An 11,167-nucleotide genomic window follows, 5' to 3' on the forward strand; every position below is an offset into this window, starting at 1 on the left:
TGAATAACTAAATCAGAAATAACATTTTACATCGATCTTGATGTAAACAAATGAAAATTTTTACATGAGGTTTTACAGCACAAATAAATAAACGCCCCTTATATATATTGTGTGATTGTCTATGGGCACGGCCCACGGGAGGGATACTCCATCCCATATATGAGTTCAAATCAGCTCCCAACAACATTCTACAGTACATCCCCGCCATGTATTAGGAATATCTCCCGATGATAATACCTGGAATGATGATCATCATCGCGAGATGTTTCCAATATACAGCCGGGATGTACTGTGGGACGCGAGACGTTGTGGGGACCAATTTTGTGGGAGCTGATTCGGTCTCCCCACATATACAGAATTGACAGATGGTCAATCGTGATTGGCAGACGATACCGTGCTAACAGCTGCTATGAAATTTGAATTGAAATGTGGCCATTGGCCAAGATGCTTGATTGTCTCTCATCCGGATCCAGTGATCATCTTGTCGGATTTCCCTGGTACTTCCTAAGTCCCAACTTTGTAGAAGTGTTCCACAGTGAAGGCATATTGCCAAGTGGCAACACAAACGACACTCTCACAGAAATGAAATGTGGTACACACCGGTACTATTTTTAGATGATATCATGACCTTAGGATTAGCTCAATTAGCATCTTGTTTATTGATTTTGACTCATTAGGTGATCACAGACGTCTGATGTACCGACTTGAGGTGGGTCCCGTCGAGCATGCCTGCTCTCAGCTCCATGTGTACTCGCTGTTTTTTAATGAGCCCGACAAGTCTGTACGGCAGTCCAGTCCCGGGTTGCAGAGGCCACGTTTTCTCGAGTCATTTTGATATCTAGTCGACAACAACGGCTATTTCTTATGGCACGACTTCCTATGCACTCCACTCCACTCTACTCTCTTATACGGTGAGAAGACTCGACCCAACTACAAAAGAAAATAGATAATAATAATGAAACTCTGACAGCAAAGTTTTCCCCTCTCAGTCTCAGTCTCGTGCTTGAACCTTAATTTTTGGAGAACTGTAATTACAGTTCCTACCTGCTTTCTCTCCAGATTACTGTCACTGTTCTCTCACTCTTACCTCTGTTTTCCATCCATTTTCTCTGCCCTCTCTATACTTTGGTCGAAACACCCAGAGAAATCCAGCTAGAAGAAGCCCTGTTGGTTCGGGAAAGCAAAATGGGTTTTCTGGTTTGGTTTATCTTGGCACTTGCAGCAACAACCCTTTTAAGCACCTGTACTCTTGCTTTGAGCGAAGATGGTAGTGTATCAGTTTCTCATTGTTCTTTTCTCTGTTGATTTCCTGCTCCTCTCCCCCCCCCCCCCTCTCGATTGTTTTTCCTATTTGGTATGCTTGATTTTGTTCTTTGTGTTTTAAGGCAAAACATTGTTGGAAATCAAAGGGGCTTTCAACGACAGTCGGAGTTTCCTAAAAAACTGGAGAGCTTCTGATTTCAACCCATGCAACTGGACCGGTATTTCTTGCCATCCTGATGACCAACGAGTCAGTTCAATGTATGTTTCTGTTTCTTCTATACTTGTTTTTCGTCTTCACTTCTATTCCTTTTTTTTATAATTTTTCTTCTGTGTTTGTTTTTCCTCATGATTTCTCTAATGGGGTCATTCAGAAACCTACCCTACATGCAACTTGGAGGAATCCTATCACCAAGCATTGGCAAGCTCAGTAGGTTGCGGAGACTGTAAGCCCTCTAAGCCTCTCTTCCAAAGAGAAGAAAAAGAGGAAAGGAAGAGCTGAAGAAGCCTTAATTCTTCTTTTATTATTTTTATTTATTTACTATTCATTCATCTTTTGCTAATCAGGGCACTTCACCAGAACAGCTTACATGGATCAATTCCTACTGAAATTGTTAACTGTACTGAGCTTAGAGCACTGTAAGATAAGAAAGCTCTTCTTGTTTGATTCCATTAACCAAAAAAAAAGTTGCCTTCTCAGTTTCCTCCTTTACTGAATATTTTACTTGTAACATTCGTGACATAAATTGTTCTGATGTACCATCTACAGATACTTGAGGGCCAATTACCTCCAAGGAAGTATTCCACCAGAACTTGGAAATCTTTCCCATCTCACCATATTGTAAGATAACTAGTTTTCTGTTATTCGAGTTAATGAATTTAGAGGAAATTGTCTTGGTGATAATGTTCTTGGTTATATTCTTGCATTAGTTAGTGTAAACATATTACTCAATGGAGACATCAATTTGATCTTGTGTCTTGGTCCAATATTAATTTATCAAAACATGAATGCAGAGACCTATCTAGCAATTCGCTGAAGGGATCCATACCATCTTCTATTGGCCATCTCACACATTTACGTTTTCTGTAAGTTCAAAGCATGGAACTGGTATCCTGATACTGTTTGGATTATACCGTTTTTATTTCAGTTGTTCACTGGTAGAAGTGTATTAGATAATGTGTCAGAAAAATGTATTTATTGGGTTCTACACATCTCAGGAACTTATCCACCAATTTCTTTTCTGGAGAAATTCCAAATTTTGGAGTACTGGGCACCTTTGGTAAAAAGTCGTAAGTCTTCTATTATCTTCTCTCCTCCATTTTAAATATGCTTAGATAGCTATGAAACTTCCTAAGCATATTGTACGCTAAGTCAAGAAAGGTGATGATCCTAGATGCCTTGGGCTTGGTATTAAGTCATCTGATTTGATCAGTTTTGGTACTTGGAAAATGTCGGGGGCCACTTGTGGATGCATTATACACGCATAACTGTGAATAGTTATTGGATCATCCAATTGATATCTGGTATATGACTAAAAAAAGGAGCTTCTCAAGTCTCATCTCCCAATCCTCATAAGAAGACCTTAGCCATTTGATCATATGCACGTTCTTTGGACGGTGGGGAAATGAAAGTGCACATAAGGCTCAGTTTGGAAGGAGTGCAAATACAAATATGTACAGTACATAGCCTTGTTTACGTATTTCTAAACCAGTATTTGCACTATACATATTTGTATTTGCACTGTACTTGTACTACAGTACAAACTGAGCATAAGCTGCAAATGTATACAGATTTTGGATGGCGATAATAAGTTCATTTAGTTTTTTTAAGATGCCTAGGTGTCTGACATGGATAAATCCATTGCCATGTGGCAGATCAGAACCACTGATATTGAAACTCATCCTTCAATGTTTGGGCCCAATTAGAGGTTGTTACATCATCCAAACCTCGTTAACTTTTTTGTAAAATTTCAGTAGATAGAAATTGTACTGAAAATTATTGTGGAACATGTGGCTAATTGGGTGGGTGGTTGTCTTGTAAATTGGGGGTAGGATTAGGATATTTGGGGCCTGGACTTTCAGATCAATGTTCCTGATCTTCTACATCTGTTTTGGCAATGTTGGACCATTGGTGACTAACCAGTAGGGTACACTCATTTTCCATTGGACAAGTAGGGCTACTGGGCATTTACCATGGTTTTCAGTAGGGGACCCCATTATAAATAATTCATTCTTGTGTGTAATGCCATGTTTTTATTTTTCATCTCTTGCTATGTTTAAGTTCTTTAACATGATTCCCCATTGGATTTATTCTTCCAAGTACCTTCCTTATCCACAGGTTTATTGGAAATTTAGATCTGTGTGGCAAGCAAGTTAAGAAGCCATGTCTAAGTTCATTGGGATTCCCTGCAGTACTACCAAATGCAGATACTGATGAACCACCAGGTATGATGTAGGTAGCACTAAAATGATGTTTTATTTTCATTCCAAAACCACCTAAAAACAAATGAAGTTATTTAAAGACTAATACTGGTTTTAACCATTGGTGATTGGGTTAGCTGCAGTCCCTACTAAACGATTTCCTCATTTCCTCAATGGAATCCTTATTGGTGCCATGTCTGCAATGGGTCTAGCGCTTGTTCTACTACTTGCTTTCCTTTGGATATGTTTACTTTCAAAGAAAGAAAGAGTTGCCAAGAAATATACAGAAGTCAATAAACAAACTGATCAGGATTCAGGTAAGAAATCTGTTTGACATTTCCCTGTTTTCTCTCTTTCCGTCTGCCTATCAATAGCTAATCAATTTCCTACTGGAAGGTACCAAGCTCATCACATTCCATGGGGATCTTCCATATTCCTCTTGTGAAATCATAGAAAAGCTGGAGTCACTTGGTGAAGAAGATGTGCTGGGATCGGGAGGGTTTGGCACTGTATACAAGATGGTGATGAATGATGGTAGCATATTTGCTGTTAAAAGGATTGACCATAGGCGTGAAGGATCTGATAAAATTTTTGAGAGAGAGCTCGAGATCTTGGGTAGCATAAAGCATATTAATCTTGTCAATCTACGTGGCTACTGCAGGCTTCCAACTGTAAAGCTTCTCATATATGATTATGTAACCTTGGGCAGCCTAGATCACTTCCTTCATGGTATGTCCATTCTTTTAACTGAATATAATCATGTCTACTTATAACGTCAAAAGATTTTGAACCACAAATCAGCATAGATAGCAAGTACATTGACGTTCAACATTATTAATTCATTTTTCCATGTTGTCTCTAGAGTATAGGCAAGAAAAGCAACCTCTGAACTGGAATTCTCGGTTAAGAATTGCTCTTGGTTCTGCTCGAGGACTGGCATATTTACACCATGACTGTTGTCCACGGATAGTGCATCGTGACATAAAATCCAGTAACATACTCCTGGATGAAAATCTGGAGCCTCATGTTTCTGACTTTGGCCTTGCTGAACTGTTGGTTGATGAGGATGACCATGTCACCACTGTGGTTGCTGGCACTTTTGGTTATTTAGCACCAGGTATGTTGTTAACTTTCATTTATAATTATTTAACGCATTATATCTTCTAGAATCTTGCACAGCCCCCATTTGGGTTCTGTATTTATTCAACAGGAGAAATCCTATAACAGAATCAAGCTCTCCTTATGTCTAGCCTAACCTAGTTGTTATGTTTTGTTTCCTTAAATATATTGCAAATACCAATTCAAAAATTTTATGTTTGCCACCTTTCAATCTGTCTGTTTTGTTTACATCTTATTTGCTATTTGAAAAACAGAATATCTACAGAGTGGACGAGCAACTGAGAAATCAGACGTTTATAGTTTTGGGGTTCTATTATTAGAGCTTGTTACAGGGAAGAGGCCTACTGACACATCTTTCGTCAAGAGGGGATTAAATATTGTTGGCTGGGTGAGTTCTTGAAACACTGCTTCACTCTATGATTTTTCTTTTTTCCTTTGCTCATTTCCTTTCTACAAAGGGGATGCCAAACCAATTCTGTCCCTCCAGAAAAGAGAGACTAGACTTTCTCTGTCTACTTGCATTGCTTTTATCGCATGACCTTATAGTGTAGGATCTTGGAGCCTTTTCCTTTGTTATCTCACTGCATTTGAAGGGCAGAGGAGATCTGACTCAAAAGTACCTTGGTCTTTTACAAGTCAAAAAATTTAATATGATATATGTTCTGGTATGTTCAGATGAATACTCTTGTCAGAGAAAGACGATTGGAAGATGTTGTGGATGGAAGGTGCAGTGATGCAGATATGGAGACTGTGGAAGTGGTCCTAGATATTGCCGCAAGATGCACTGATGCAAACCCAGATGCTCGCCCATCTATGAGCGAGGTCTTGCAGATACTAGAAGAGGAGGTCATGTCACCTTGCCCAAGTGAATTTTATGAGTCTCATTCAGATTGCTCTTGAAAGAAAACGATAGTGGAATATGGGTGTTGTGCATACAACATAAGCTATATATTAGGTTTTGCCCTTCCCATTTTGATGAATTCTAGAGTCTAGAGCTTCTTCCCCTTCCTTTGGGGCCTGTATATTTGTCTAGTAATTTATGCCATTAAATCTTTCAATCCAAGGATGATGGCACAATTGAAATTTCTGAAGCTTCCTCTGAGTAGATTGCTGCAGAAAAACTAGAGAAACCCATGAGTCAGGAGTAGAAAAAGGACATAAGCTGAAGTAGTAAGAAATGATTTAAGCATATAATTGGACAAGGCTTAAATGATGACGACTACCATAATAAAAGCACTCAGCTTCAGCAATCACCACCCCTCCAAATATGGAAGTGTGGTATCAAACCCACATAATTCCAGGCTCTTTGATGGTAAGGTCAATGGATCTCATGTGTATCTTGCTCTGTCCCCACCCCTTAATTCCCCTCTATGTGCAATATATAATACTGACTAGGGGTAATTCGGTCCTCCCAAGCAAGTGGCAACACGTGGCTCTTAATCAACATCTCAGTACTGAGTCAGCAAACCAATTTGACAGGTTAGCTCGGAGCACCTCCCATGGCCCGATCTCGACCTCGGCAAGGGTGAGATGGTAGAGCCGTAAGGATACTAGCGACCTAGACAATGAGCCAGCTGAGCTGAGGTGAGCTAAGGCAGCCCGCGAGAATGAGCTCGCTAACCATTCCCGTAACCTTGCTATTGAAGGCACCGGTATCGTGACCGGTAGAATAGCTCATCGTACTGTGTGCCAAATTTTACTCAAATGAACTATAACCGCCGTGTGGAACTCACAACTGACGCATTAATATGCCCTATATTGCGAAAACAGTTCCACCAGAAGCTCAGGGTCATTACCAAAGTGCCCTGAGCCCTCCAATGACTATATAAGACATCTAAATCCATCCTAGAAAGGTTTGTGCACCAATACTCTCAAGCTCCCTCACACTCTCATAGAATTATCTCTTATTGACTTAAGCATTGGAGTGCCCTCCCTGGGTAAAAGATACTCGTGCACTCTCACCTTCTTTCCCTTGTAGTACATTTGAGCTCGCACATATCAGCATTAGCTCGGCAAGCTTCGGCTCAGCTCAGTCCAGCAAGTCTTCACTTTCGAGTCCAAATCACCTGCCACGAGGCAGCATCCAGATTGTGCGACATCAAACCCACTCAGCTTCAGCAATCACCACCCCTCCTGGGGGTGTGGTATCAAACCCCCATAATTCCAGGATCTTTGATGGTAAGATCAGTGGATCTCATGTGTATCCTGCTCTGTCCCCACCCCTTAATTCCCCTCTACTGTGCAATATGTAATACCAAACTGATTTAGTGTTAATTGTGTATGGTTACGTTATGGGGGAATCAAAGGTGATGTTCAAGGGTGAAGGGAAAGCCATAATGAGCTTAGATATGCTGTCCGTCCTATTACGAACGAATACATTAATTACATACACATGTATATGGGCCACAATGTTGGAAAGAGGGAAATTTATGGTCTACTTCCCCTCAAAAATTTTTATTGGTTTTCTAAATGTATCGTCTTAAATCCCCTACCTTTGCTATATTACATCCCCTTGAATTGTAAATTGTGATGGATTCTCTCACCTATCACTGTTTTCAACGCTTGTGATTGGTTACATGTCCGCTTACACATGGCGACACAGCATGGCAAACAGTAGATTCTGATCAAACCCAAATGGCAGTTGGTAGATTCCTTGAAATCGAATGGGTCATTTCATCTCGAACCGTGATTTAATTGAGAGGGTCCAGGGCGAAGAAGAACAATCCAAGTACCACGTCGTGGACGTGGGTTTTTATCACATTCTCCACTTGAAGGGAGATGTCTCTGAGCTTGAGACTCAATTACAGTGAGTCCGACAGGAAAGCAAAAGCAGTTGGTGGTGGTTCAGTATCGCTTTCATTGTTGTTTTACCCACATTTCTGCAGCATATCACCCACGGTTGAAGCGCTAAACCTAATTTTGTAGGCGTCTCTTTATGGCGTTTACTATGCATTGATTTTCATTTCACAAGTAATTGTTCAATAACAACTTTGGCACTCTGTTAATTTAGACTCTTTTACCTCTTAAAATTCATTACTTAGTGATGCCTTCCTCTTTTATTAAAGCATCTTTGTCCCTCTTCATTAAAAATGTGATGTGCCCAACCATACTACAAGCCTACAAGATATTTAATGATCACCCATGTAATCCCCCCTCTCGCTCTCTCTCTGAATCATTTTTCCATCACCAATCACATCCACCATCTCCCATCTAACCTGAACTCGCCATGTTAAAGAAAGACGTCTTCAATATCAAAGTGACAGTAGCCGTATTTGTTAGTTGCATCTTGTATGTCTAGGTTTGTTGGGATGGAGTGGACAGTAAAAACCCCCATTTTGGGAACGGGATATGCTCTTCACACATGGGCGCTGCACACGCACATCCACCGTGCATTGAGAACATCTCCCGTGAAGTAGGGAGATGTTTCATATTTCCCGTGAAACCACAGTCAGAGCTAGAGGGTCCCATACCATTGTGCTTATAACGTGTCTACTACATTTGGATCCTATTAATTGACATCTCTCCTCTCCCCAAGATAGTGTGAGTTTAAGCCACGATCACGAAGAAGGAGAATTAATGGCCCAGGCTATCGTTTCAGCAAAGAGCTTGCAAGGAAAAGTGGCCATCATCACTGGTGGTGCAAGCGGCATCGGGAAGGCCACTGCACGCCTCTTCGCCGATCATGGCTGCCTCGTCGTCATTGCCGACGTCCAAGACGAACTGGGCCAGCGGGTCGCCGCATCTATTGGCGCAGACAGGTGTATCTATATTCACTGCGACGTCACGGATGAAGATCAAGTCAAGTCCATGGTAGAACGGACGGTTCGAAGCTACGGTCACCTGGACATCATGTTCAGCAACGCTGGTATTTTTAACAACCACCAGGGTATCCTGGACCTTGATTTAACTGCTTATGATCATCTCTTCGCCGTAAACGTCCGGGGAATGGCCGCTTGCGTGAAGCACGCCGCGCAATCCATGGTGGATACAGGTGTCAAGGGGAGCATCGTGTGCACTGCGAGCGTGGTTGCTACCAGCGGAGCCGAGAACTACACCGACTACGTCATGTCGAAACACGCAGTGCTGGGGCTGGTGCGGTCGGCCAGTCGGTATCTTGGTAAGCACGGGATCAGAGTGAACTGTGTGTCCCCGTCGGCGTTGGCAACACCGATGTCGTGCAAGGCGACGGGCATGCACCCAGAGGGAGCAGAGAAGGTGTTCTCGTTGATGACGAGCTTGAAAGGTACAGTGTTGAATGTGAATCATGTGGCCGACGCTGTTCTGTTCCTTGCTTCTGATGCATCTGCATGTGTTACTGGACATAATCTGGCTGTCGACGGCGGTTACATACCCCGTTAATCTTTGCCAACCGCACCATGCATGCCAACGTCTCAGATATTTCCTTTGTAACGATTCTCTACTAGCGGAATAACCCCTGCTGAGCACGGGAGTGTGATACTGGACCATGTTTAGTAAATAGTAATGGGAATGGATATGACCGTACTTGCTCTCACTATGCCCAAATAAATAAGAGCTTTAGAATTTTCTGCCTTGACCTATTAAATTTTAAGTTGAATATTTTGATGGATTAATCAGTTAACAATCGGACACCTTGATTAACCACGACTCCTTCTGGACAGATGCAAGCATCCTGCTATTTTTACGTGCAAAGAAAGATTTTAGTATGTATAATAGATCTTGCATATGATATAAATGGTAGACAACTTGTTTAGTACCAGTAACTACTGTACTGTTTTGGGATAGGATCTCAACACTTCATTGTATCTTGTTTGGAGGTTTCAGTCTCTCTATGTGACTCTTTCTCTCCCGTGATCTCTAAAGACTTTAGTTCAGACTTCAGAGATGAAACAGAATGATGACGCAGTAGTAGTTAATTAATTGATTAACGCGCGCAGACTGGTACGAGAAACAAGAGTTTGGTACTTGTTTGGTTTTGCCAATGGAAGCGAAGACTTTTTCGTTTCTTAAGAAAGGTAGCAGCAGACGTGGCAAACCCTTTCGTCAATACAGTTAAAATTTTACCCACGTGTATAAAATGACCGCTCGTTGTTCGCTGTCGGTACTCAAAGCTTGACCCCGACATCGACGAGCGGGAGATTCCATAAATCAATCAGGATCTCAGACAATCTGTGCGATGGCAATTTAACCTCTGAAGAAAGTGACCATCGTCACAGATGGCGCTAGTAGAATCGGCGAGGCCACGGCACGCCTCTTTGCCGATCACGGCTGTCGTATTGGCATGATCGCCGACATCCTGCACGGCAACTTTGAATGGGAACGGACTGGGATTAGGATGAGATCATCGTATATCCAACAACTTCAGTTGATGAACCCCTCCTGCACGGCAACTTCGTACAGTTTTCCCAATTTTCCTTGCTTACAGTAAAACTACACGAATCCAAAACTTGCATGCACTTGCCGTGAAGGTAGAGAGTTGATGCTTCAATGAAAAAAGATAGTAAATTACAGGCACCATGCCGAATCTCCTGATGGTAGTAGCGGGAGGTTGAGATTTTTTTTAGGGCTTACGGGACTCCGGCCGGTAGAAACAATCTTAACAATAAGACGCAGAACTAGACCCGACAAAAAATTGATCCATTCCAATCTAAAAAAACCGGATTAGGGTCTCATATTTAATTACCTAAATCTGAGAATGACTCGACCCGACCCAACCGAGAAAAAACTAGGTTGGGCTGGGTCATAGGTCAAACTGTTGATATAATTGTCAAATCTAATTGAGACTATTTATGCATTGTTATAAGTTTTCATTCTTTAGTTTTTTTTCTATTTCGTATTTATTCTTTAAATTGTTAAATGTTCAAATTTTTTTATTTTATATTTGGAATTTTAAGGTTAATTTCCTTAATTATGACATTTTGTATATAGCTTTTCTTTATTTTTTTTAATTTCAGTTATTTTCTTGATATAACCTGAATTGATCCATGGGTCAACCCTAATCCGAGCGTTTAGAGTTAGAGTCTAGCATTTGATAACCCAACCCAAAATCAACCTGAAGTGTCTTGCCCCAACCCGAACCCGACCCCGACCCACCCAACCCAATTGCCAGGTCTACCCAAAACCTAAAACAAATAAAAAAAAATTAAGCTGGAACCAAGATGAGATTGGATGGAGAAGAAGCTTCATTGACGATGTATTGTTATTCCACCTACGTTCGTATTCTTCTATTTGTTTTTCCTTTGTTACTATCACTTTTACTTCTCTCTTTCTCGCTCTCTCTCTACTATACAGTTGAAGAGTTGGACAGATTGGCCTATGGCCCTCAATATCATCCTCGACCTATCCATGAATAACCACACGATCAATGGAATATTTGCACTATGTGGAC

General features: G+C 41.3%; 1 protein-coding gene and 1 pseudogene across 3 annotated transcripts; both read left to right on the top strand.

Annotated features, from left to right (window-relative positions):
- Positions 1-864: 864 nt before the first annotated feature.
- Positions 865-5,863, top strand: LOC148863045 (LRR receptor-like serine/threonine-protein kinase FEI 1). Of its 2 annotated transcripts, none has more exons than XM_088981478.1 (13): positions 865-1,267; positions 1,386-1,521; positions 1,635-1,706; positions 1,828-1,899; positions 2,030-2,101; positions 2,275-2,346; positions 2,479-2,550; positions 3,599-3,705; positions 3,819-3,998; positions 4,078-4,410; positions 4,544-4,798; positions 5,055-5,188; positions 5,476-5,863. In XM_088981478.1, the coding sequence occupies exons 1-13, from the start codon at positions 1,186-1,188 to the stop codon at positions 5,698-5,700; spliced, it is 1,812 nt and encodes a 603-aa protein (XP_088837604.1). In that variant the 5' UTR covers positions 865-1,185; the 3' UTR covers positions 5,701-5,863. The 2 variants fall into 2 exon arrangements, with proteins under 2 accessions (XP_088837604.1, XP_088837605.1); XM_088981479.1 differs by having other exon boundaries at positions 894-1,267; positions 3,825-3,998.
- Positions 5,864-8,312: 2,449 nt separating this feature from the next.
- Positions 8,313-9,364, top strand: LOC148863046 (short-chain dehydrogenase reductase 3b pseudogene; annotated as a pseudogene). The gene has a single exon (XR_016109226.1). The product of XR_016109226.1 is annotated as a short-chain dehydrogenase reductase 3b pseudogene (transcript).
- The last annotated feature ends 1,803 nt before the right edge of the window (positions 9,365-11,167 follow it).

The sequence above is a fragment of the Nelumbo lutea genome, chromosome 3 (assembly GCF_056320005.1).
Source record: "Nelumbo lutea isolate HS-2025 chromosome 3, American lotus-T2T, whole genome shotgun sequence".
NCBI lineage: Eukaryota > Viridiplantae > Streptophyta > Magnoliopsida > Proteales > Nelumbonaceae > Nelumbo > Nelumbo lutea.

Excerpts from the sequence above, each read along its gene's own strand:
- LOC148863045 (XM_088981478.1), top strand. The coding sequence starts at position 1,186 with ATGGGTTTTCTGGTTTGGTTTATCTTGGCACTTGCAGCAACAACCCTT. Across the intron at positions 1,707-1,827 it reads CTCAGTAGGTTGCGGAGACT|GGCACTTCACCAGAACAGCT; the intron begins GTAAGCCCTCTA and ends TTTGCTAATCAG. Across the intron at positions 3,999-4,077 it reads ACAAACTGATCAGGATTCAG|GTACCAAGCTCATCACATTC; the intron begins GTAAGAAATCTG and ends TCCTACTGGAAG.